The 26,732-nt window shown below is 42.7% G+C and overlaps 1 protein-coding gene across 2 annotated transcripts in view; it reads right to left on the bottom strand.

Annotated features, from left to right (window-relative positions):
* Positions 1-636: 636 nt before the first annotated feature.
* The window catches only part of SARNP (SAP domain containing ribonucleoprotein), a gene marked incomplete at both ends in the record, with an annotated part of 73,962 nt that continues 47,866 nt past the window's right edge, over positions 637-26,732 (bottom strand). For both annotated transcript variants that reach the window (XM_080705245.1, XM_080705246.1), the window contains 2 exons: positions 637-678; positions 4,429-4,518. In XM_080705245.1, the coding sequence (XP_080561371.1) occupies positions 637-678; positions 4,429-4,518 (132 nt within the window). The remainder of the gene's footprint in view (positions 679-4,428; positions 4,519-26,732) is intronic.

Below are 26,732 nucleotides of genomic sequence, written 5' to 3'. Positions count from 1 at the left end.
AAGCAAAGATTCAGGGGTAACTTGGCCTCTTTTTATCATGGATGTGGTACTGGGGATTGAACCAAGAGGCATTTTACCTTCAAGCTACACTTCAAAGCGGACTTTATTTCTTATTTGGAAACAGGGTATCACTAAATTGATGAGTCTCACTACTTGCTGAGGCCGTCCTCGAACTTGCCACCCTCCTGTCTCTGCCTCACAACTACTGGAATTAGAGGCGTGTGCCACCACACCTGGCTTTAATTTGGTCTCTTTTGGGAAGATAAAAGAGGTATCAGATGCCTTGGGTATGAGAGAAGGTAATAAATAGGCTTAAAGTATAGATGCAATCCTCTTCCTTCTCTTGTATGGCTAATTCTGGCTCCAAGAACTTAAAAGAACACCTAATAAAACACATTGCTCTCTTTTCTATATTTTTTATTAACAAGCAAAAATAATTAAAAACACAAATACAACCTTAAAGTTGGAAAAACAATAAGTAAACTGCTGCTGGAGTTCATGGATGTACCTGGGGTACATGCTCCCTCATTGCGAGGCAGGACGTAGGCACGTGGCTGTGCATTTATGTATATATGTGGCCAAGAAGAATCGAGAAATGGAAACCACTGGAGAAGAGAAAGCATCAAGAACTTTTCATCATGCAATCCCAAAGCGCTCTGCTCTTTTCCTCTTCTTTGCCTAAAAAGAAAAAGCAAGGAAAAAAAAAATCAGATGGTAAGATAACAGTGGCCTAGGTTCCTGGCTGCTGTAATCCAAACTCACATGAACTGTCACAAGGTCCAAAGAGGAACAACCCAGATTTTAAGCTCTGTAGGCAGACCTTTCATTCCTGAATCTCTCTAATTATCCAGTTAGAACTTTAGTGAAAAAGGAGGGTTAAGAGGAAATATTATGGGAGGCAGGAGGGGACAGAAGAAACAGGAAGAAAATGATGGTAGAAAATGGAAAGAGAAAGCCGGGTGTGGTAGCACACACTTATAATCACAGCCTTTGGGAGGCTGAGACAGGAGAGTGTGGTTCAGACAGCTTCAGCTACTTGGGCCCTTTGCAACTCAGTGAGATCCTGTTACAAAATAAAGAATAAAAAATAGGGCTGGGGGTGTAGCTCAGAGGTAAAATACCCTCCCCCCCATTCCATAAAAGAAAGAAAGAAGATTTCCTGAAAGAGAGGGCTATGCTTGGGAGGTGGAGACAGGAAGATCGTGCAGGACTCTGTTTCCAAATTAAAAAAAAATATATATATAAAATAAGTCTGGGAGTGTAGCCCAAGAAGGGTTCCATCTCCAGTACCACAACCCCCCCCCCCAACGCGCGTGCGCTAGTCTGGAAATAATAGGCCCCCAGGTGGGAAAAGTCTTCAAGAAAACGGGGAGATAGATTTCAGAAAACAAAAAATTAGCCAATGCTATACCTTAGGTTTCCAATTCATATAGAAGCAAACAACTCTTCAATGATACCAGAATAAATTTGAGAAGGAAAGGTATTTTAGGGTGACTCCTTGTTATGGCTCAGCATTGGAGAGAAGGCATAAAATTGGGTGGTGAGTGGGTATGGTAGCACATGCCCGTGATCCCATTACTTGGGGAGCTGAGACAAGAGGATTGCAACACAGTGAGACTCAAAAACCTAGTCAACCCTGTTTCCAAATAAAAAATAAAAAAGGTTGAGAATGTAGCTTGGCGGTAGAATGCCTCTGAGTTTAATCCCAAGTACCACAAACATACACACGCAAAAATAAATAAGTTAGGGGTGGAGCAGGGCTTTTCCTTTTAGAAGTGACTCATGAAACAGTACTGAGTCCATTCTTTTTTCTTCTGTTTTTTGTGGGACTGGGGATTGAAACCAGGGGCATTCTACCTCTGAGTTACCCCACCTCCAGCCCTATTTTTTATTCCTTATTTTGCAACAGGGTCTCACTAAATTGTGGAGGGTCTCACTAAGTAGCTGAGGCTGGCCGTGAACCTGTGATCCTCCTGTCTTAGCCTCCCAAGTACTGGGATCACAAGTGCCAGGCTCATACTGAGTCCTTTATTCTCACTTCAAACACTGCCCTGGCAAAGAGGGGACTTTTTTCCAGCCCATTCACACAGAAGGTTTAATGTAGACTTAAAAAGCTGAAGAGACATGTGCTCAGCCATTCCACCTGGACTACTGACACACAGTTCTTTGGAATCAAACAAAAATCCTCTGGTTTGTGTGAACTCCACTCTCCTCAAGAGTAAGGCTCCTTCTCTATACACTGATTCTTCCAACAAAATCCACTATTCCAGCCGGGCATGGTGGCGCACGCTTGTAATCCCCGCGCTTGGGAGGCGGAGACAGGAGGATCGTGCAGGTTCAAAGCCAGCCGCGCACTCTGGCTTAGGAGACCCTGTTTCCAAATAAAAATGTAAAAATAGGTCTGGGAGTGTAGCCCGGAGGTAGAAAGGCTTCCAGGAACCCCAGTACCACCAAAAAAAAAAAAAAAAAAAAAAAAATCCACTATTCCTTGCCATTCCAATCATTATCCTCCTCAACTTGGTGAGGCCAAATGTACCTATTTAGCAATCATCTGGCTTAATAATTTCCTTGGCATAGATGGAGTTATTTTAACAATTACAAAATTAAAACAAGCTAAGTATACTTCAAGATCATCATGGTAGCTGGGCATGGTGACACACACTTGTAATCCCAGCATTCAGGAGGCTAAGACAGGAGGATCGTGGTTTGCAGACAGCCTCAACTACTTAGTGAGCCCCTCTGCAATTCAATGAGACCCTGTTTCAAAATAAAGAATAAAAAAAAAAAAAATAGGGCTGGGGTGTGGCTTGGAGGTAGAATGCCCCTGGGTTCCATGGTTCCATCCCCAGGACCAAAAAAAAAAAAAAAAAAAAAAATCATGGTAAGCCAAGCCAGTAAGCAGATACTTATGTCAGGCATTTTATTCTCAATTGCACAAGGAATACTAACTCTTTTATTTTTTTTCCTAGTGGAGAGTGTAAGCTAATCTGACTAAAATTTGCATGGCTTATTTTCAAGACTAGCCTGAAATAATGGCACATGCCTATAATCCCAATCCTTGGAAGGCTGAGACAGGAGGACTGGATGTGACAGGAGGACTGGATGTTGGAGGCCAGCCTTAGCAGCACAGTGAGACTCTCAGCAACCTAGTGAGAACATTTTTCAAAATAAAAAGTTAAAGCTGGGCGTGGTGGCGCATGCTTGTAATCCCAGCACCTGGGAGGCTGAGACAGAACTGTGGTTCGTGGACAGCCTCAGCTCAGCTAGTTACTTTGCAACTCAGTGAGACCCTGTTTTTTTTTTTTTTTTTTTTTTGGTGGTACTGGGGGTGGAACCCAGAGGCTTTTTTATATTTTATTTGGAGACAGGGTCTCACTAAAAGTTGCTGAGAGCCTCACTAAGTAGCTGAGGCTGGCTTCGAACCCATGCGATCCTCCTGTCTCAGCCTTCCAAGTGCGGGGATTACAAGCGTGCGCCACCACGCCCGGCAGTGAGACTCTGTTTTAAAATAAAGAATAAAAAATAAGGCTGGGCTGGGAGTGTTGCGCCGAAGTAGAATGCCCCTGGTTTCCATTCCCAGTACTACCGAAAAGAAAGAAAAAAAAAAAGTCTAGAGGTGTATTCAGAGGCTGAGACAGGAGGATCGAGCAGGTTCGAAGTCAGCCTCAGCTACTTAGTGAGATCCTGTTTCTAAATAAAATATAAAATAGGTCTAGGAATATGAATGTATAGCCCAGAGGTAGAAGGCCTCTGGGTTCCAAACCCAGTAACACACACACACACACACACACACACACACACACACACACACACACAGTCTAGCGTAAGTGGGCATGGTGGTGCACACTTATAATCCTAGTACTCGGAAGGCTGAGACAAGAGGATTACAGGTTTCAGGACAGCCTCAGCAAGTAGTGAGCTTCTCATCAACCTAGCAAGACCCTGTTTCCAAAGATAGCTCAGAAGTAGAATGCCTCTCACTTCAATTCTCAGTATACACACAAAAAAGTTCAGGGGTGTAGGTTGGAGACAGAATACTCCTGGGTTCAACTCCCAGCCACAAAGCCCAGCTTCATTCTTTATTTTGAAACAGGGTCTCACTAAGTTTTGGAGGGCCTTACTAAGTAGCTGAGGCTGGCTGCAATCCTATGATCTTCCTGTCTCAGCCTTCCATTGGGATTACAAGTGTGTACCACCAGCCCCATATTATTTTTTGTTTTGAAACATAGTCTCATTAGGTTGCTGAAAATCTTACTAAGTTGCTGAGGCTGGTCCTGAACCTGCCACTCTCCTATTTCAGCCTCCCAAGTACTGGGATTACATGGTGTGGCCACCATGCCAGGCTGGAGAAAGCAGTGTTTTTCCACTCAGTGTATTCACTCTCATTTTTCTTCAACAGCTCCATGAAGCATTGTAGGTATATTTTACCTCTGTATCTTCTGTGGTTCCAGTTCCAGCTGAACTTGTGACAATCCCAAATCGCTCCTTCCTCTTTTTCAGTTTCTCATCATCTTCCGACTGATCAGGGACAAGTAAATGGTTGAAATAAATTAGTCTCTATTCACAAAGTAAATGAGAATGAACATTTAATTTGTTGGTTATAATATATAAACAATCTACATAACAAGACCTAAGGATCACACAAACAGATTAAGAAACTAATAAGCAAGTGCTATGATTTGGATGTGGTTTATTCTCCAAAGAGTCACGAGATGGTAGTTTCATCTTCAACTGTAGAGATGTTGGGAGGTGACAGGATCTTTAAGAGGTGGGTTTAGTGGGAGTTGGTTATGGCATGATAAATCTCAAAAGGATTAAGAAAGTTCTCCTGAAACCCTGAATGAGTTCTTCTGAGAGGAGTTATTAGAAGAGCAAGTCTGACCTGAGTCCTATTCTTGTTTCCCATCTAGAGATGTGATCTTTTTCAACCATACACACTCCTGCTGTTATTTTTGCCCCCCCCCCCCTCCGCCCAGTACTGGGGATGGAACCCAGGGACATTCTACTTCTGAGCTACACCTTCAACTATTTTTTATTCTTTATCTTCAAACAGAGTCTCACTGAATTGCAAAGGGCCTCACTAAGTAGCTGAAGCTGTCTGCAAACTGCGGTCCTTCTATTTCAGTCTCCCAAATGCTGGGATTATAAGTGTGCACCACCATGCCTGGCCACATGATATCATTTGCCATGTATGTGCTTGCTGATAATGCTATTTGGACTTTGACCTCTTATACTAAGGTAAATAAATTTCTCCCTTTCTCCCTCCCTCTTTCTCCCTTCCTCTCCTTTGTGGTTCTGGGGGATAGAACTCAAATCGCATTCTACCTTCAAACTATACCTCCATCTCTATTTCATTTTGTAGTACTGGGGATTGAACCCAGGGGCATTCTATCTGTGAGTTACACCCCCAGCTCTATTTTATTCTTTATTTTGAAACTAAGCTGCAGGGGACCTCACTAAATAGCTGAGGCTGGCAGTGAACCTCTGATCCTCCTGTCTCAGCCTCCCAAGTACTGGGATTGCAAGCATACGCCACCACACCCGGCTCACTCTTATTTTTATTTTTTGCAGTACTGAGGACTGGACCCAGGAGCATTCTGCCTGTGAGCTACACGTCCAGCCCTAACCCCCCCCCCATAACTGGGAATTGAACCCAGGGTTATTCTTTTGTTTTGTTTTGTTTTTTGCAGGTCTGGGGATGGAACCCAGGGGCATTCGACCTCCGAGCTACACCCCCTGCCCTATTTTTTATTCTTTATTTTGAAACCGGGTCTCACTGAGTTGCAAAGGGCCTCACTAAGTAGCTGAGGCTGTCCGCGAACCGTGATCCTCCAGGTCTCAGCCTTCCAAATGCTGGGATTACAAACGTGCGCCACCGCGTCCGGCAACCCAGGGGTATCTACCTGAGAGCTACACTCCCAGATCTATTTTTTATTCAAAACAGCGTCTAAGTTGCAGAGGACCTAAGTAGCTGATGCTGGCCACAAACCTGCAATTCTCCTGTCTGTCTCCGTCTCCCAAGTACTACTCTTTTATTTTTAAACAAGGTTTTACTAAGTTACAGAGGACCTTACTAAGTAGGTGAGGCTAGCCACGAACCTGTGATCCTCCTGTCTCAGCCTCCCGAGTAGTGGGATTACAAGTATGCACCACCATACCCAGATAAATTTCCTTTCTTTATAAAGTTACCCAGCTTCAGGAATTCTACTGTAGTAACCAAAATTAACACAGTAAGCATGCAGTGGGTTTTTTTTTTTTTTTTTTTTTTTGCAGTACTGGGATGAAACCCAGGGGCATTCTACCTCCGGGCCACACCCCAGCCCTATTTTTTATTTTTTAAATTTTATTTATTTATTTATTTAGGTGGTACTGGGGTTCCTGGAAACCCTTCTACTTCTGGGCTACACTCCCAGACCCCCCCACCTTTTAAATTTGGAAACAGGGTCCCTTAAACCAGAGAAGCTGGCTTCGAACCTGCGTGATCCTCCTCTCTATGCCTCCCAAGCGCGGGGATTACGGGTGTGCGCCATCATGCCCGGCTATTCTTTAAGACAGGGCCTCACTGAGTACTCACTGATCCTCCTGCTCAGCCTCCTAAATGCTGGGATTACAAGTGTGTACCACCACACCCAGCAGTAGATTTTTGTTTTTATTTTTTGTACTGAGAATTGAACACATGGTAATTCTACCTCTAAGCTAAGCCAACTAGACTTTGTGTGTGCAAGGGCACTGGGGCTGAAGCCTGGGGCAGTCTACCTCTAAGCAATATCCCAACCCTATTTTTTATTTATTTGGAAACAAAGCCTCACAGTTGCTGAGACTAGCCATGAACCTCCAATTCTCCAGTCTCTGCTTCCCAAATACTGGAATTACAAGTATGCACCACCATGCCCAGATTTTTTATTTGGAAACAGGGACTAAGTTGCTAAGGCCTTGCCAAATTGCTGAGGCTGGCCTTGAACTTGCAACCCTCCTATCACAGCCTTCCAAGTACTGGGATTACAGGCATGTGCTACTACACCCAGCACAACCCCAGACTTTTTTATTTTAAATAGGGCCTTGCTAAGTTTCTATGACTGGCTGCAAACCTCTGGTCCTACTCTCTCTGCTTCACAGATCCTGGGATTACAAGCATGTGCCATCATCATATGGGTTTTTTTTTTTTTAAGCATATAGTATATTGTACCTAGAATGACTAAACACTTAATTTTAAGTATGACCTCAATATTTTTAAGTAGAATGAAAAAATAGTAAGAAGTATATAAAAAAAAGCTTCTTTGCGCTCAAGAAATGTTGGCAATTCTGAGATATGCAATACTGAGGTTTTACTGAATAACTCCTACAGGTGATAGAAGGCTTTCAATTTGTTAGATTTCTTTTTTCTTTCTTTCTTTTTTTTTTGCGATATTGGGGATGGAACCCAGAGGCATTCTACTTCTGAGCGGCACCCCCCACCCTATTTTTTATTCTTTATTTTGAAACTGGGTTTCACTGAGTTGCAGAGGGCTTCACTAAATAGCTGAGGTTGTCCGAGAACCACGATCCTCTTATCTCAGCTGCCCAAATGCTGGGATTACAAGCTTGTGCCACCACACCTGGCTTCAATTTGTTTAACATTACTTACAAATTCCATTCATTTACCAAGGGATGGAAGGGAAAGAGGGCCAGAATGGTATTTCTGAAAACTTATAAAAAAAGCAAAAATGTTTGAAACACTCAGCAAAGTTATAAAAGACTCAGAACAGCTTAAATATTAATTTTTTTTGTGGCACTGCGGATGGAATCCAGGGGCCTTCTACGTCCTGGTTACATCTCTAACCTATTTTATATTTTATTTGGAAACAAGGTCTAAGTTGCTGAGCCTCACTAGGTAGCAGAGGCTGGCTTCGAACCTGCGTGATCCTCCTGTCTCAGCCTCCCAAGTGCTGGGATTACAAACATGCACCACCACACCAGGCTTGAAATAATTTTGAAAAGGGACAGCCAAGGTGACAGCTGCAGTCATCTCTCTAAGAGAGACATGCTCTTGGTATTTTTTAAGCATTCATGATATTCACAATGCCTGCCCATTAGCTGAGGCAAATGTTTCAGCTTACATGATTTGGAGCTAACCATTACTTATAGCTGTTTTAAAGACTAAACTACTGTTCCCACCCAATACTGTTTAATATATGAGCCTTAAATATATTGTTATTAGGACTAAACACTGTAACTTTTAAGGTTTTTTTTTTTTTTTTTTTGCGGGTCTGGGGATGGAACCCAGGAGCATTCAATCTCTGAGCTACACCCTCTGCCCTATTTTTTATTCTTTATTTTTGAAACATGGTCTAAGTTGTGGAGCGCCTAAGTAGCTGAGGCTGCCCGTGAACTGCGATCCTCCAGTCTCAACCTCCCGAATGCTGGGATTACAAGCGTGTAACATCACGCCCAGTTTAAGTTTTTTAAAGTTATTTTCTCCTTTATCACTTTCCCTTCATACCCAGTCAACAGTAACTCAAAACTCAGCTTCCGGATTAGTAAATATCCAATAGGCTTCCCAGGCTTTTTTCTCCCCAGAAGAATTTCCTAAAACATGGCACATCTATCCAAAACTCCCATCCTCTCATAACCTCGACACACTTCTACTCCACAGAAACACAACCATACTCTTACCACAGGGAAGGTCAATTTCTTCTAAATTAGCTTCCATGTGGTGCTTCAAGACTGGATCCTCCGCCCCGTAAACCACAAGGAATTTACATTTCTAGTCTATAGTAATCTTTGGGTGTCCACAAAGCACAGAGTCAAAAGCAAAGGCAATGCAGGGTGTGGTGGCACAAGCTTGTAATCCCAGTACTTGGGAGGTTGAGACAGGAGGATCTGGGTTCATGGCCAACCTCAACTACTAAGTGAGGTCCTCTGCAACTTAATGAGACCCTGCTTTAAAATAAAGAATAAAGCCGGGCGTGGTGGAGCACACTTGTAATTCCAGTGCTTGGGAGGCTGAGAAAGGAGGATCACACAGGTTTGAAGCCAGCCTTAGCTACTTAGTGAGGCCCTCAGCAACTCAGTGAGTCCATTTCCAAATAAAGTATAAAATAGGTCTGGGAGTATAGCCCGGAGGTAGAAAGCCTCTAGGTTCCATCCCCAGCACCACCAAATAAATAAATAAAAGAATTAAAAATAGGGCTGTGAGTATAGCTCAGAGGTAGAATGCCCATAAATTCAATCCCTCATACCAGGGGGAGGGGGGAAGGTAGTCAGGCATGTTGGCACACACCTGTAATCTCAGTACTGGGGAGGCTGAGATAGGAAGATCTCAGGTTGGAGGACAGCCTTGGCAAGTAGTAAGGCTCTCACCAAACTAGCGAGACCCTGTTTCAAAATCAAAATAAAACGCCAGGCGTAGTGGCAGACGCTTGTAATTCCCGCAATTGGGAGGCGGAGACAGGAGGATCACGCAGGTTGGAAGCCAGTTCCAGGGGTTCGAAGCCAACCGCGCTGGCTTAAGAGACCCTGTTTCCCAAAATAAACAAACAAACAAACAAACAAATAAATAAATAAATAAATAAATAATATAAATAAAACAGGAGCTGGACATGGTGGCACATGCTTGTAATCCCAGCATTTGGGAGGCGGAGGCAGGAGAATTGCATTTTGTGGCCAGCCTCAGCTACTTAATGAGGCCCTTTGCAACTCAGTGAGGCCTTGTTTCAAAATAAACAATAAAAAATAGGGCTGGGGGTATAGTGAGGCCTTGTTTCAAAATAAACAATAAAAAATAGGAAGATGGCAAGTTCATAAGCAGCCCCAGCAACTTAGTGAATCTCTCTAAAACTCAGTGAGACCCTTTCAAAATATAACACAAAATAGGGGCTGGGGTATGACTCAGAGGTAAAATGACCCTGGGGGTTCAATCCCTAGTAACACACATAAACATCCTCCCCCAAGAAGCAAGGTAATCAAGAGACCTATAAATATGAGGGTTTTTTTGTTTTGTTTTGGTGAAATTTGGGGTGGAACCCAGGGGCTTTTCTACCTCGGGGCTACACTCCCAGACCTATTTTATACTTTATTTGGAAACAGGGCCTCACTAAGTTGCTGAGAGCCTCACTAAGTAGCTGAGGCTGGCTTCAAACCTGGTGCAATCCTCCTGTCTCAGCCTCCCAAGTGCTGGGATTACAAGCGTCCACCACCACACCCAGCTTAATATGGGAATTTTCTAATTCATCTACTTTCAACCCCAACAGAGAAAGCCTTTCCCCCTCTGACCACAGCAGCTACCTCTACAGTTAAAAGCAGGGTAGCTATCCAGCAACCTGTGCATACTTTAGTCCAGTTCTTTGAACACAGCCATCAGGAATACTGTCATAGTCTTTGATTTTTTGTTATTTTCTCCCTTTTGTTGTGCCTGCTTTCTAGTGAGTAGGAAGGGAGCCAAGAAAGCTTAATGGCTGTTAAGGAATAAAGAATCCTACACAGGAGTTATTAAATAACGTAGGAGTAGCCGGGAATGGTGGCGCACGCTTGTAATCCCAGCATTCTGGAGGCTGAGACTGGAGGATAGCAGTTTGTGGACAGTATCCGCTACTTAGTGAGGCCCTCCACAACTTAGTGAGACCTAGTTTCAAAATAAAGAATAAAAATACAGTAGGGGGTATGCTTCGGAGGTCAAAGGCCCCTGGGTTCCATCCCCAGACCCGCAAAAAACAACAACAAAAAAACAAAACAAAATACACACACACACACACACACACACACACACACACACACACACACACACACTAAACATAGGAGTTATTTAAACATAGTGTATTATGCCGGACATGGTGGCACACGCTTATAATCCCTGCACTTGGGAGGCGGAGACAGAAGGATCACACAGGTTCGAAGCCAGCCTTGCTGGCTTAAGAGACCCTGTTTCCAAATAAAAATATAAAATAGGTCTGGGAGTGTAGCCCGGAGGTAGAAGGCCCCTGGATTCCACCCCCAGTACCACCAAAAAAAAAAAAAAAAAAAAAAAAAAAAAAAACCCATAGTGTATTACTAGGATAAATTTGCTTATATAGTTTTTCTACCTTTTTCATCATAACCATCAGCAAATCCACAGTATGTGCCCAATTAATGTAATCTCAACTACTGAAAAAATACTAAACCAGCTTCCAAGGAAAAGATGGGTTCTGGTTGGGCATAGTGCCACAAGCCTATAATCCCAGTACCTGGGAGACGGAGACAGGAGAATCACAGGTTCAAGGACAGTCTCAGCAAGTACTGAGACTCTTATCAACCTAGTGAGACTGTTTCCAAATAAAATAAAATTGGAAGATGGGCGTGGTGGCACACACTTGTAATCCCAGTATTTGGGAGGCTAAGACAGGAGGATTGCTCAGGTTCAAAGCCAGCCTCAGCTACCTACTGAGTTTCTCAGCAGCAATTTAGTGAAACTGTTTCCAAATAAAAAGTAAAATAGGCCTGGTAGTGTAGCCAAGAGGTAGAAGGCCCCTAGATTCCATCCTCAATACACATTCAAAAAATAAAAATAAGTAAATAAAATTGAGCTGGGAATGTAGCTCAGATGTAGAATGCCCCTGGGTTCAATCCCCAGTGCAAAAAAAAAAAAAAAAAAAAAAAAAGCAATAGTAGTATTAGTACTATTTGAGTGTTCCCTATGTACCAAGTGCTATGTGAAGTTCTTTTTTTATTTTGTGGATCTGGGGATGAAACCCAGGGGCATTCGACTTCTAAGCTATACCCCCTACCCTATTCTTTATTCTTGATTTTGAAATGGGGTCTCACTAAGTTGGAGGGCCTAAGTAGCTGAGCTGTCTAAAATAGGAGGATCAAGGTTTGCAGATAGCCTCAGCTACTTAGTGAGGCTCTTTGCAACTCAATAAGACCCTCTTTCAAAATAAAGAATAAAAAAATAGGGTTGGGGATATAGTTCGGAGGTCGAATGCCCCTGGGTTCCATTCTCAGTACCAAAAAACAAAAAAACCTGAAGCTTAGAATGATTAAGTAACTTGCCCCAAATCTCATGAATAAATAGCAAGCGGCAGAGCCAGGACTGGATTCCTGGAAACTTTACTCAAGAAACCACTTTGAGCCAGGTATAGTAGCACATGCCTGTAATCCCATTATTTTCAAGGCTGAGACTCTCAGCAACCTATTAGTAAGACCCTGTTCCAAAACAAAAAAATAAAAATGGCTTGGGTATAGCTCAGAAGTAGAACGCCTTTGGGTTTATCCCCTACTACCAAAAAAACCAAACAAATAAACAAAAACTACCAAAACTTCTGCTATCTTACATAAGTATTTCTTTGGAAGAATAGTAGACTAGAGGAAATGTTTAGTTCCCAAGGGAGAATGTTCACCAAAATCCTCAGCTAAAAGTACTTGTAAATTATTTTAATCATCTTCATGTCACTCATATAACTGGGTCGGTACTAGGATCACATCTCCTTTCTACCATACCACTTGCTTCCATTTTATAAATTAAAGATCTAGAGAGGCCGGGCGTGGTGGCGCATGCTTGTAATCCCCGCACTTGGGAGGCAGAGACAGGAGATCACACAGGTTCGAAGCCAGCCTCGCTGGCTTAAGAGACCCTGTTTCCAAATTAAAAAAAAAATATATATATAAAATAGGTCTGGGAACATAGCCCGGAGGTAGAAGGGCTTCCAGGAACCCCAGTACCACCACCACCAAAAAAAAAAAAAAAAAAAAAAAAAATCTAGAAAAAAGACTGCAGTTAGCAATCTAGGTTTTTCAGCTGATTTGTTTCTAATGTGGCTAACTGGCCCTTATGAATCAAAAGCCTTTCTAATAAACACAGGCCCCCTGCCGGGCGTGGTGGCACACACTAGTAATCCCTGTGCTTGGGGAGGCGGAGACAGGAGGATAGCTCAGGTTCGAAGCCAGCCGCGCTGGCGTAAGAGACCCTGTTTCAAAAATATAAAATAGGTCTGGGAGTGCAGCCTGGAGGTAGAAGGGTTCCATCTCCAATACCACCAAAAAAATAAAAAATAAATAAACACAGGCCTCCAAATATTTTCACTCTAAAGTTAAGGGAGAAAGTTTTCTTGATTTCGTCTATTACCACTAAGATAAAAGTGAATAAGGGATTAATGGTTCATAAGGAGAACCAGAACCAGTTTGGGAGGGAATAAAAGGAACATCCCTTTTGGGGAGAGGCAAGACTAGATCAACACTATGCTGAACCAACACTGCGAGCACCCCCCTCATTCCATTCAGTGCTAGGAGTACTGCAGCAAGTTCAAATCAGAGAAGTACTACTGCCGAACCTAGATATTATCTTAGCACAAACCCAAAGGCTACACCCTTTACAAACTTCATCACAAATCCTATGTCCATTTGCCATGTGGGGAGACAGTCTTTTTCTTTGTGCTTTATTTTGCTACATCTTGAAATGGGGCAATGGAATAATAAAATAAATTTCCTGTAGTTTCTTTTGAGTTCAAAGGGGAGGAAAGAACAAGGACCAGGAAAAGGGGGTGACGATAAACTTCTCTAGCCACCAAGGCTAGTATGAGAGATTTCCCATGAGCTTCTCTTTTTAATCAGATTTTTGGGGCCTCTCCTAGAGATAGAGGCGGAGCATCTGCTCCAAACTCATCAGGAGCTCTGGGGGAGCACTAATACAGCGTCCCCCAACTCACTACAAGCAGCCTGCCCTTCCTTCCCGACCCCAGAACCTCTCAGTTTCCCTCTAGAGCCTCTCTCCTCTTTCCCCCGAAGGGAAAGTACACAAGGGGCCCAGTAAATCAACACAGTTCTAATGATCTCTCTCACTTGACCCTTCTAGCGTGACGGTGTCACATAGAAACAAACGTACAATAAACTTCACTCCATCTTTAGCTCCTTGGTGACAGGTTTTGATTCATGAGATAAAGAGACCCATCTGAGGGAAATTACCTCCATCAAAACCCATCTCTCTCTGTATTCATCAGACCAATGCTCCCTCAGGCCATGCTCAAGTGCACAAATGGGGCTGTATATCTGCAGGCGGCACTGACCCCTCTAACTCAGTGTCATATACATTTGCAAACCTTTCCCGTCTTCATCATTCCCTCAATTCTCTCCTCCAAACTCTCAATACTAACAAATATCTTTTTTTATCCTGTGCATACTCCTGTACAGGAAGAAAGATGCTTAAAATGGAAGTGCCTTATTTTCTATCAAATGCAAACTCCTCAAAACATACAACTTGCATCCAAAACCAAATAAATCTGCTCTGACTGACCAAATACAGGTACTGAATTCTCAAACTGATCCATAAACTTCACTTCTTCCCACACTCTGATTCTTCAAGATATAACACATAAAGCTGGGCGCGATGGTGCACGCTTGTAATCCCAGTATTTGGGAGGCTGAGACAGGAAGATGGAGGTTCGCGGGCAGCCTCAGCTACTACTTAGTGAGGCCATTTGCAACTCAGTGAGGCCCTGTTTCAAAATAAAAAATAAAAAAATAGGGCTGGGGGTGTAGCTCAAGAGGTAGAATGCCCCTGAGCTCCATCCCAAGTACAGCAAAATAATAAAATAAAATAACACATAGCTGGGTATGGTAGCACATGCTTGTGATCCCAGTACTTGGGAGACTGGACAAAAAGGATTGCAGATTTGAGACCAGCCTCAACAACTCTGTGAGGCTCTCTACAACTCAGTGAGACCTTGTTTCCAACTAAAAAATAAAATAGGGCTGGGGTGTGGCTCTGAGGTAGAATGTTTCTGGTTTCATACCTAGTCTATCTGTCTCTCTCACACACCACACACACATGACTTAAAACAAAGCCAAACCATAAGACCTTCTTTCTTTCTTTCTTTCTTTCTTTCTTTCTTTCTTTCTTTCTTTCCTTTTTTGGTGGTACTGGGAATGGAACCCTGGGGCCTTCTACCTCCAGGCTACACTCCCAAACCTATTTTATATTTTTTATTTGGAAACAGGGTCTCTTAAACCAGCTGAGGTTGGCTTCGAACCTGCGCAATCCTCCTGTCTCAGCCTCCCAAGCGCTGGGATTACAAGCGTGCGCCACCACGCCCGGCATATGACCCTATTTCTAAATTAAAAAAAAAAAAAAAAAAAAAAAAAGGATAAGCACAGTGGCAAACACCTGTAACCCCAGTACTTGAGAGGCTAAGATAGAAGAATTGAATTGCAAATTTGAGGAAGTGTACAGTAACCTAGCATGACTTTTTTTTTTTTTTGGTGGTACTGGGGATGTTGGCCCAGGGGCTTTCTACCTCTGGGCTATACTCCCAGACCTATTTTATATTTTATTTGAAAACTTAGTGTTTCTGATAGCCTCACTAAGTAGCTGAGGCTGGCTTCCAACCTATGCAATCCTCCTGTTTCAACCTCCCAAGCGCGGGGATTACAAGCATGCGCCACCACGCCTGGCCTAGCATGACATTTATTTTTTCTTTATTTTGCAGGGCTGGGGATGGAACCCAGCAGCATTCGACCTCCAAGCTACACCCCCAGCTCTATTTTTTATTTTTGAAACAGGGTCTCACTGAATTGTGGAGGGCCTCAGTATGTAGCTGAGGCTGCCTGCGAACTGCAATCTTCCTGTTTCAGCCTCCCAAATGCTAGGATTACAAGCGTGCATCGCCACGCTTGGCTTTTTTTTTTTTTTTTTTAAATAACAGGGTTCAAAGACAGCCTCAGCTACTTAGTGAGGCCCTCAACAACTTAGTGAGACCCTGTTTCAAAATAAAGAATAGAATACAGGGTGGGGGTAAGCTTAAAGGTAGAATGCCCCTATGTTCCACCCCCAGTACAGGGGAAAAAAAAAAAAAAGCCTGGTGAGGTGGCACATGCTTGTAATCCCAGCATTTGGGAGGCTGAGACAGGATGATCACAGTAGTTTGCAAACAGCCCCAGGTATTAAGTGAAGTACTTTGCAACTCAGTGAAAACCTGTTTCAAAATAAAGAAGAAAAAATAGGATTGGGAGTGTAGCTTGGAAGTAGAATGCCCCAGGTTCCATTCCCAGTATCGAAAAAAAAAAGAAAAATCTGAAAGAGAAAAGGGTGGAATGTGGCTCAGGTGTTTGTCAGTGGATTAAATCTCTAGTACTAACATAATAAAAATATAAATAAATAAAAAATAAATAGGGCTGGATGTGTAGCTCATGGGTAGAATGCCCCTGGGTTCAATCCCAGGCACCACAACAAATAAATAAATACATTAAGAGTCCTGCATGATGGCAGACACTTGTAATCCCAATACTTGGGAAGCTGAGACAGGAGGATGTCAAGTTTGAAGATAGCCTCAACAAATAGTGAGATTCTTATAAACCTAGCAAGAGCCGTTTTTTATTCTTTATTTTGAATGATCCTCTGGTTTCAGCCTCCCAAATGCTGGGATTACAAGTGTGTGCTACCACACCCGGCTCCCAGCCCTATTTTTTATTCTTTATTTTGAAATAGGGTCTCACTGAGTTGCAAAGAGCCTCACTAAGTAGTAGCTGAGGCTGTCCTTGAACTGCAATCTTCCTCTCTCAGCCTCCCTAATGCTGGGAATACAAGCATGCACCACCACGCCTGGCTTCAAAATAAAAATAATTTTAAAAGGGCTGGGAGCCAAGCATGGTGGTGCATGCTTGTAATTGCAGCATTTGGGAGGCTGAGACAGGAGTAGTGAAATTATGAAATAAAGCCAGTACCAAACAGAGACATTTAGAAGACAACCCTTAACCTACCTACCTTCCTTTACTCCTTCCTTCCTTTTTGTGTGAAGCACTGGGAATTGAACCCAGGGGCATACTACCTGCAAGCTATACCCCCAGGACATTTTTTTTGGTTTGAAAACAGGGTCTTGCTAGGTTGCTGAAACTGTCCTCAAGCCTGAAATTCTCCTATCTCAGTCTCCCAAGTACTGGTATTACAGACACCCACCCCCATGCCTGGCTCTTTGTTTCCCTTTTATATTTAGCAAATCCTCAGACTATATAGCCATATATAGCTGGGCATGGTGGTGTACACCTGTAATCCCAGTACTTGAGAGGATGAGGAGGATCATAGGTTCAAACCAGCCTCAGCAATTTAATGTGACTCTTAGCAACCTAGAAAAACCTTATGTTAAAATCAGAATATTCAAAGGGCTGGAGTTGCGGGCATGGTGGCGCAACCTTGTAATCCCTGCGCTTGGGAGGCGGAGACAGGAGGATTGCGTAGGTTTGAAGCTAGACTCACTGGTTTAAGAGAACCTGTTTCCAAATAAAAATATAAAATAGGTCTGGGAGTGTAGCCCGGAGACAGAAGGGTTTCCAGGAACCCCAGTACCACTAAAACAACAACAACAACAACAAGAACAACAACAACAAAGGGCTAGAGTTGTAGCTCAGAGAGGTATTAAAATAAATGTTATCAAGCTGGGCGTGATGGCACATGCTTGTAATCCCAGTATTACAAGGAGGCTGAGACAGGAGGATTGCGGTTCACGTACAGCCTCAGCTACTTAGTGAGGCCCTCTGCAACTCAGTGAGACCCTGTTTCAAAATAAAGAATAAAAAATAGGGCAGGGGGTGTAGCTCAGAGGTTGAATGCCCCTGGGTTCCATCCCCAGACTCGCGGGGGAAAAAAAAAAAAAAAAAAAGAATTTACCCCTTGTTAAATATATAAATATTTATATAAAATAAATTCAAGCTTGGTGTTAAGCACATGCCTATGATCCCAGTACTCGAGATGCTGAGACAGGAGGGTTGCAGATTTGAGGACAGCCCCAGCAATACAGCGAGATTCTGTTTCAAAAGCAAAAATTTAAAAAAGAGCTGGGAGCCAGGTGTGGTAGGTGGCGCATGCTTGTAATCTTGGTATTCAGGAGGCTGAGACTGGAGGATCATGGTTTGCGGACAGCCTCAGCTCCTTAGTGAGGTCCTTTACAAACCAGTGAGACCCAGTTTCAAAATAAAGAATAAAATATGGGGCTGAGAGTGTAGCTCAGAGGTAGAATGCCCCTGGGCTCTATCTCAAGTACCGCACAAAAAAAAAAAAAAAAAAAAGGGGGGAGTGGGGCATGGTGGCACATACCTGTTATGCCAGTACTTGTGAGGCTGAAACAGGAGAATCACAGGTTTGAAGCCAGCCTCAGCAACTTAGCAAGGCTCTCAGTGACACCCTATTTTCAAATAAAGAATAAAATATGGCTGGGGTGCAGCTTGGAGGTAGAATGCTCAGAGCTTCAACCTCAAGCACCAAAAGGAAAAAAATGAAGGACAGAAAGGATTTCTTCTGAGAAGGAAAATGAAGGTACCAGGTTATAACTAAAATTTTTTTTTTCTTTTAGTACTAGGGATTGAATCCAGGGGCATTCTACCTCTGGGACCCACCCTCAGCTCTGTTCTATACTCTTTATTTTGAAACAGTCTCACTAAGTTGCTGAGGGCCTCACTAAGTAGCTGAGGCTGGCTATGAAACTGATATCCTCCTGTCTTGGCCTCCCAAGTAATGGGATTACAAGTGTACACCACCATGCCAAGCCCAATTAGGAGTTCTGATTTTTGTTAGAGTCTAAATTCAATTTGTATCTTCAAGATTCAAATTCAAAAGAACATTTTCAAAACTTAAGAATTTTATCCTGGCTGAATGTAGTGGCACACATCTGTAATCCCAGTACTTGAGAGGCTGACACAGGAGGACTGCAGTTTCCAGGCCAGCCTCAGCAACTTAGCAAGACCCTTTTTTCAAAACAAAAAATAAAACAGAGCTGAGTGTGTAGCTCAGAGGCAGAATGTCCCTGGCTGGCGCATGCCTGTAATCCCAAGAGTTGGGAGGCTTAGACAGGAGGATCACAGACTTAAAGCCAGCTTCAGCAACTTAGCAAGACTATGTTTCAAAATAAAAATATAGAAGGGTTGAGGATGTAGGTTGGAGGTAGAATGCCCTTTGGGTTCTATCACCAGTATTAAAATAAAAAAAAGAAAGAAACATAGCCTGAATATAATAAAGACAAGTGCTCCTGGCTTGTGCTAGGGCTATTTTCTCTGCCAAAAAAAGTCCAATCGGATGTAAATAGCACCCTGTGGGCTGTGTGTTCAAAGCATTCACTTTCTTCAAGCTTATGACTAGTGCCACTCTTTACCGTAAAAAGAAAGTAGGAGAAACAAAACAGTGACCTAAAGTATAACCTAGGCATATTTAGGACAGTTGAAGTCAGTAATTCCCAAGATTACTAAGCAGGGTATTCATTGGACTCAAGTAAGAAATATCCTCATTATGTATTCTCTGAGGAGACCAAAAGAATTAACCAAGCCAGGCATTGTTTCTGATTGGTATAACAAACTCACCAACCATCCTCTTCTACCATGTATGAGAAGCAGAAATTTCAATTTAACAACAAATTCAGTTAAGAGATATCCTTACAAACAGAAATGGGTCTTTCAGGGAAGCTCAGATAACACAACTAATTCTTCCTTTTCCCTGGAGTCATGAAAGACAGGCTGACAATAAGCTAAAATGGTCATATTTTGCAAAAATAATAACTACCCCCTTTTGTACATGAGTTATCATACTAAGATGTTAACAGTTCTCAGGCCAATCTGATTTTCAAAGAGAATATAAGGTAGTGAGGCAAAAAGGAAAATAGGGAGCTTTACGGTTGCTTTTCAGAATCTTACTTCCATGTGACTGATGGCAGGATGGAAAGCAGAGCCTGGGGGCTTTCAGGCCCATGGCAGATTAATGACAACATGGCCTTGACTTCCCGGAGGTAAAGGTTATGAAGCACTCCAGGGTGAGCTTCCAATTTCATACTCACAGAGTGAATGACAACAACTGATGGCTTTTCTCTCAGAAACACTTCAGTACACAGCAGCTGTCACTTCCCTACTCAGTTTCTGAAATCCATCTTAACTTTATTTTTTAAATTCCCAAGCCTCTACACCAGCCACATCACATGAGGCGGTCCCCCAAAACCAATGAACATAACCTAGGCAGATTAAAGATGAAGGACTAAGCTAGCAGAGTATGCTACCTTAGAAATACATGGTAAAGACACTTTAACACTCTCTATACACATGAGCATAACAACTCAAAATAACCATATTATCTCCTCTCAGTAATCTCCAGTTGTGAGAAACAGAACAGAACCAACTTTCTATGGCTAGTAGGTACTAGAAACTTTAAAACTACACCAGAGCTGGATGTGGTGGCATGCCTGTAATCCCAGTACTTGGGAGACTGAGTCTAGAGGATCACAGGTTTGAGGACATCCTCAGCGAGTAGTGAGACTCATCAATTTAGGGAGACCGTTTAAAATTAAAAATAAAAGCTAGGCAGGTGGAATAATGCTTGTAATCCCAGTACTTGGGAGACTCTAACATGAGGATCACAGATTCAAAACCAGCCTCAGCAACTTAGTGGGACCCTGTTGCTAGGGGTGTAGCCCAGAGGCAGAAGAACCCTGTGTTCTAACCCCGTACCAAAATAAATTAATTAATAAAATAGGGTTGGGTGTGTAGGTTGGAGGAATAAAATGTCCCTGGAGTTCAATTCCCAGTACCTTTCTAAAAAGCACTGTATCTCCTCACATCTTCACAGAATTTGAAGCCCCAAATCACAGTCAGCTCAGAACCAAACACACTTCTGATTCATTAGCTCCTCTACTTTTTCTTTTGCTCATTCAAATCAGGCTCTTTAGTCCCAAACCCCCCTCTTCAAACCAGAGGAGGTCGTCTCGGTTTTGCCCCAGCCAATTTTAGGACAAAACAAAGCAGGTGGAGGAAATAAAGGTTTCACATTTGAGACCCCCGGAAACCAAGTTTCTTTTCTACTAAAAGTCCCCACCTCCCTCCCTTAAAAGCCAGGAAGCTGCTGCTTTTAAGGATAAGTGATGCAGAGCTTGGCAGAAATGTCAAGAAGTCAGTAGAGGGTAGCTAAAACTTCTGAGAGGAGGTGAATGCTGTCTTAGTCAAAAAAAGCAGACAATGTAGAAGCGAAGGACAGTTACCTGAGCATTCAGAAATTTAGAAGGAGTACCAGGAAAACAATCTTTTCACCTGAAGTATTTAAAAATGGCAGATTCCAAGGGTAGTTCAGTGGTAGGCCATTTGCCTGGTATATGCAAGGCTCTGGGTAACACACACACAGTCTGGCAGGCAGGCAGGCAGGCACACACACACACAGTCTGGCTTCATCTCAACCTAATGAATCTCAAAAGAACAGACAAAAGATATATTTTTTAAGGGTCCCTCTGGTGATTCTTATGTGCAGCCATACATGAAAACAATTACAAATGGCTTTGAAAAGTATAGTTTAAATTTTTTTAAGAATAGCCAGGCACAATGGCACATGCTTGTTAATTCCAATATTTCAGACGCTGAGATAGGAGGATTGCAGGTTCATGGCCAGCCTCAGCTACTTAGTGAGGCCCTTTGCAATTCAGTGAGACCCTGTTTCAAAATAAAGAATAAAAAATAGGGCTGGGGGTAGAATGCTTCTGGGTTCCATCCCCAGTACCACACACAAAAAAAGGACTGGGGTGCAGCTTGGAGGTAGAACACCCCTAGGTTCCATCCCCAGTACCACATACACACACAAACATTTTTTTGTGGGTCTGAGGATGGAACCTGGGGGCATTCAACCTCTGAGCTACACCCCCTGCCCTAGTGTTTATTCTTTAATTTGAAACAGGGTCTCACTGAGTTGCGGAGGGCCTCACTAAGTAGCTGAGGCTGTCTGCGAACTGCGATCCTCCGGTCTCAGCCTCCTGAATGCTGGGATTACAAGTGTGCGTCACCACGCCCGGCTTACATTTTTTAAGAATAATTTCTCAGCTGGGTATGATGGAATATTCCTGCAATCCCATTACTTGAGATGAGACAGGAGAATCACAGGTTCAAGGCCAGCCTCAGCAACTTAGCAAGACCTTGTTTCAAAACAAAAACACAAAGGCTGGGGATGTAGCTCAGAGGCAGAATGCCCTTTGGCTCAACTCCTAATCACACACACACACACACAAACATACACACACACACACACACCACACACACACACCCCTAGTAATTTCTTATCCAGTCCAAATAAGGCTGCCATCTAGCTCTAGTTTTTGCCCACTAGGGGCCTTCCAAAAAAGTTTATGCTCCTACATACAAGTTATCTTAGTTGCAGGGATGTGAAAAAAAAGAAAGCTGTGAAAGAAGCACAGAGGGCCAAGTAGCACATTTGTTTTATTGCCTTCCCAGAATTAAAATAGAGAAACAGAGAATCTTTTGCCAGGGTAGTTCAATACAAGAAACCCATGCGAAAGGTGGGCCACTTGAGCCCAGCAGTTGGAGGCCAGCCTAGGTAACAGAGAGACCTATTCCTTAGAAAGACAGGGAAACATGCCAAAATAAGATCAGAGCATACCTCAGATGTGTTGAGGCAAAAGAGAGAGGCAACTAGGTCCAAGCATTTTTCCCCTATAGGACTAATACACAGAAGAGAAATTATCAACAAAATGGGAAAGAGAATTTTCTTAAGGCTTACATATTTGCTCATCATTTATAGCACTGAAGATGTCCACCCTACAACGCCTCTCATCATAGTTTGTTCATTTCTAATTGCTCCTTTTCCTCAATCATCACATACCTAAGCAGGAATATGGTAAAGAAAAATTCTGTTACTGCTCTGCTTTATACCCTAATAAACTCCTCACCAATAAATACTTTCTAAAGTCCAGCCCAAAGCTGGATGTGGTGAAAGTTGGGCATGGTGGTGCACACTGTAATCCCAGTACTTGGGAGGCTGAGACAGGAGGATCTTGGTTCACAGCTAGCCTTACCTAGTTAGTGAGGCCTTCTGCAGCTTAGTGGTAGAATGCCCTGGGCTCTATCCCAGTACTGCATGCAAAAAAAAAAAAAAAGGGTGGGGTGGGGTGCGGTGGGTATAGGCCAGAGATAGAATGGCCCTGGATCCAATCCCTTATACCAAAATGAATAAAGCCCAAACCAACCATTTCAAATATAACTTCCTTCTCAGTAATACATCCCTCATTGCTAGGGTGCTATGGATTTAAAAGACTCAGTATTCTACATGAATTCCAAATGTAGAACACTCTGCAAATACTTTTCTTTCTTTCTTTCTTTCTTTCTTTCTTTCTTTCTTTCTTTCTTTCTTTCTTCTTCTTCTTCTTTTTTTTTTTTTAGTGGAACCCAGAGGTTTTTCTACCTCCGGGCTATACTCCCAGACCTATTTTATACTTTATTTGGAATCAGGGTCTCACTAAGTTGCTGAGGCTGGCTTTGAACCTGTGAGATCCTCCTGTCTCAGCCTCCCAAGCACTGGGATTACAAGTATGGCTCTGCAAAAGCATTTCTATTTCTGCCCTAAGAGTGTGCTTTGAGAATGAAAAGGTTAAGATTTCATTAAAAAAAATTTTTTTTCCCCAGTCCTGGGGATGGAACGCAGGGTCATTCTACCTCCAAGTGACACTCCCAGCTCTATTTTTTATTATTTATTTTGAAACAGGGTCTCACTGAGTTGCAGAGGGACTGAGGCTGTCCACAAACTGCGATCCTTCTGTCTCAGCCTCCCAAATGCTGGGATTACAAGCGTGCGCCACCACACCTGGGTCAAAAAAAAAAAAATTTTTTTTTAAAGTGAGAAAAGGCCGGGCGTGGTGGCGCACGCTTGTAATCCCCGCGCTTGGGAGGCAGAGACAGGAGGATCGCGCAGGTTCGAAGCCAGCCGTGCGAGCTGGCTTAGGAGACCCTGTTTCCAAATAAAAATGTAAAAATAGGTCTGGGAGTGTAGCCTGGAGGTAGAAGGGCTTCCAGGAACCCCAGTACCACCAAAACAAAACAAAAAAAAAAGTGAGAAAAAAATAGTAAAGGGAGAGAAGGAGAAAAGGAGCGAATGTCTTCTAGATTTTAACAAGGGATACCAGATTATGTTAAAAGCAGAGACTTTTAGTACTCTACAAACATTACTATCATCATTCCTCAGGCATGAAGAACAATTTTACTATTTTGGTGAGTATATAAGAAAAGAAACTATCATTTAATTATCAAATCTTTTTTTCTATTTATTTTCTTTTATTTTTTTTGGTGTTGGGGATTAAACCCAGGGGCATTTTACCTCTGAGCCACACACCCCCAGGCCAAGTTTTTAAATTTTGAAACAATGTAGCAATATGCTACACTGTGGAGGGTCTCACTAAGTTGCTGAGGCTGGTCCCAAACCTGTGATCCTCCTACCTCAGCCTCCCAAATACTAGGATCACAAGTGTAAGCCATTACACTAGCTTATTCTTCGTTTTGAAACACAATTGCACTAAGATGCTGAGAGCCTCACTAAGTTGCCAAGGCTGCATTTGAACCTGCAAACCTCCTGCCTCAGCATCCCAAGTACTGAGATTACAAGCATGCACCATTATGCCTGGCCCCACCCTACCCTTTTATTTTTAATTTTTTTATTGGTGCATTATAGTCATACATCTTAAGAGTACAATATGGTAGAGGCAGATACATGTACACACCACTCATTTAGCCCTTCTCCAATTTCATGTCATTTCCTCCCCCTCCCTCCTTCTCATGTTTGGTTTAGTGATTTACATTGATGTTTGTGAATGTACATCAACACATTTGGTAATTTCCCTCCCCCTTCCCTCCCCCTCTGTTAGGTCACCTTATTTGCTCATCTATGGTTTCTCCTTCATCTAGAATTCCTCCTATAACCCTTTTTCTCCCTAGCTTCCATATATTAGAGAGAGCATATGATTTTTTACTTTTTGTAACTGACTAATCTCACTTAGCATAATATTCTCCAGTGCCATCCAATTCTCTGCAAATGATGTAATTATGCTCTTTATGGCTGAGTAAAATTCCATTGTGTACATATCCCATAGTTTTGTAATCCAACTACAAAGTCATAGTAATAAAAACTGGCAAAAAAAAAAAAAAAAACAGCCACATAGACCAATGAAGCAGAAAAAGACTCTGAAACAAATCCACACACTTATAACCAGTTGACTTTTGACAAAGAGCCAAAATTATACATGGAAAAAAGCCTATTCAACAAATAGTGTTGGCAAAACTGGTTAAACCACATGCAGAAAAATGGAAATAAACCCCACTTTCTCAACCTGCACAAGAGTCAATTCAGGACGGATCAAAGACTTGAAAATCAAACCAAAGACCTTGCAGCTCCTTGAAGAAGGCATAGGTCCAACACTTCAACACAAAGGCACAGGTAACAAGTTTCTCAACAAGACCCAAAAGGCACAGGAAATTAAAAGAAGAATCAAGCCCAGCATGGTGGCGCATGCTTGTAATCCCCGCGCTTGGGAGGCTGAGACAGGAGGATCGCACAGGTTCGAAGCCAGCCTCAGCTACTGAGTGAGGCTCTCAGAAACTTAGTAAGACCCCATTTTCAAATAAAGTTTAAAATATAATAAGCTGGGCATGGTGGCGCATACTTGTAATCCCAGCATTTGGAAGGCTGAGACAGGAGGATCTGCGCACAGCCTCATCTACTTACTGAGGCCCTTTGCAACTCATTACCTGTTTCAAACATAAAGAATAAAATATAGGGCTAGGGGTGGAGCTCAGAGGTAGAATGCCCCTGGCTTCCACCCCCCCAGTACCACAAAAAATTACACACACACACACACACACACACACACACACACACACACAATAGGTCTGGGAGTATAGCTCAGGTCAAATGCCCCTGGGTTCCATCTCCAGACCCGCAAAAAAAAAAAAAAAAAAAAAAAGTGGGAATACATTAAACTGAAGAGCAAAGGAAACTATCAAGAACCTCAACAGCCGATAGAATGGGAGACAAATTTTCCCCAGCTATTGAGGACTAATATCTAAATATACAAAGAACTTAAGAAACTCACTGCTAAGAAAACAAATAACCCAGCCAGGTGTGGTTGTGCACATTTGTAATCCCAGTACTTGGGAGGCTGAGACAGGAGGATCCCAGGTTCACAGCCAGCCTCAGCTACTTGGTAAGATCCTTTGCAACTTAAGTGAGACCTTGTTTCAAAATAAATAGGGCTGGGGTGTAGCTCTGAGGTAGAATGCCCGTGTTCCATTCTCAGTACCTCAAACAAACAAACAAACAACCCAATTTAAAAAATGGAGCCGGGCGTGGTGGCACACACTTGTAATCCCCACACTCGGGAGGCTGAGACAGGAGGATCACACAAGTTGGAAGCCAGCCTCAGCTACTTAGTTACTGAGGCTCCCAGCAACTTAGTGAGACCCTGTTTCCAAATAAAAATATAAAATAGGTCTGGGAGTATAGCCTGGAGGTAGAAAACCCCTGGGTTCCACCCCCAGTACCACCAAAAAAATAAAAAATAAAAAAATAAAAAAAAAATGGGCAAGTGAAATAGACACCCCACCCACCATTTAAAAAATTTTTTAATTTTGAGACAGGTCTCACTAAGTTGATGAGAGTCTCTCTAAATTGCTGAGGCTATCCTGGAACCTGCAATCCTCCTGTCTCAGCCTCCTGAAAAAGAATACTTCAGGGATCACAGAAGTATGCCATGGTTCCTAATTCTATTAAATTTCATTTTTATTTATTTTTTGTGGTACTAGGGATGAAACCCAGGGGCATTCTACCTCCGAGCTCCACCCCCATCCCTATATCTTATTCTTATTTTTGAAACAGGTATCAGTGAGTTGCAAAGGGCCTCAGTAAGTAGCTGAGGCTGTGCGTGGATCCTCCTGTCTCAGCCTCCCCAATGCTGGGATTACAATTGTGCACCACCATGCCCAGCTTTTTAAGTCTTATT

The sequence above is a fragment of the Muscardinus avellanarius genome (genome assembly GCF_963383645.1).
Source record: "Muscardinus avellanarius genome assembly, chromosome: 11".
Classification (NCBI taxonomy): domain Eukaryota; kingdom Metazoa; phylum Chordata; class Mammalia; order Rodentia; family Gliridae; genus Muscardinus; species Muscardinus avellanarius.
The sequence above is the reverse complement of the archived record's forward strand: the minus strand, read 5'-3'. Positions and strand labels throughout refer to the sequence as shown.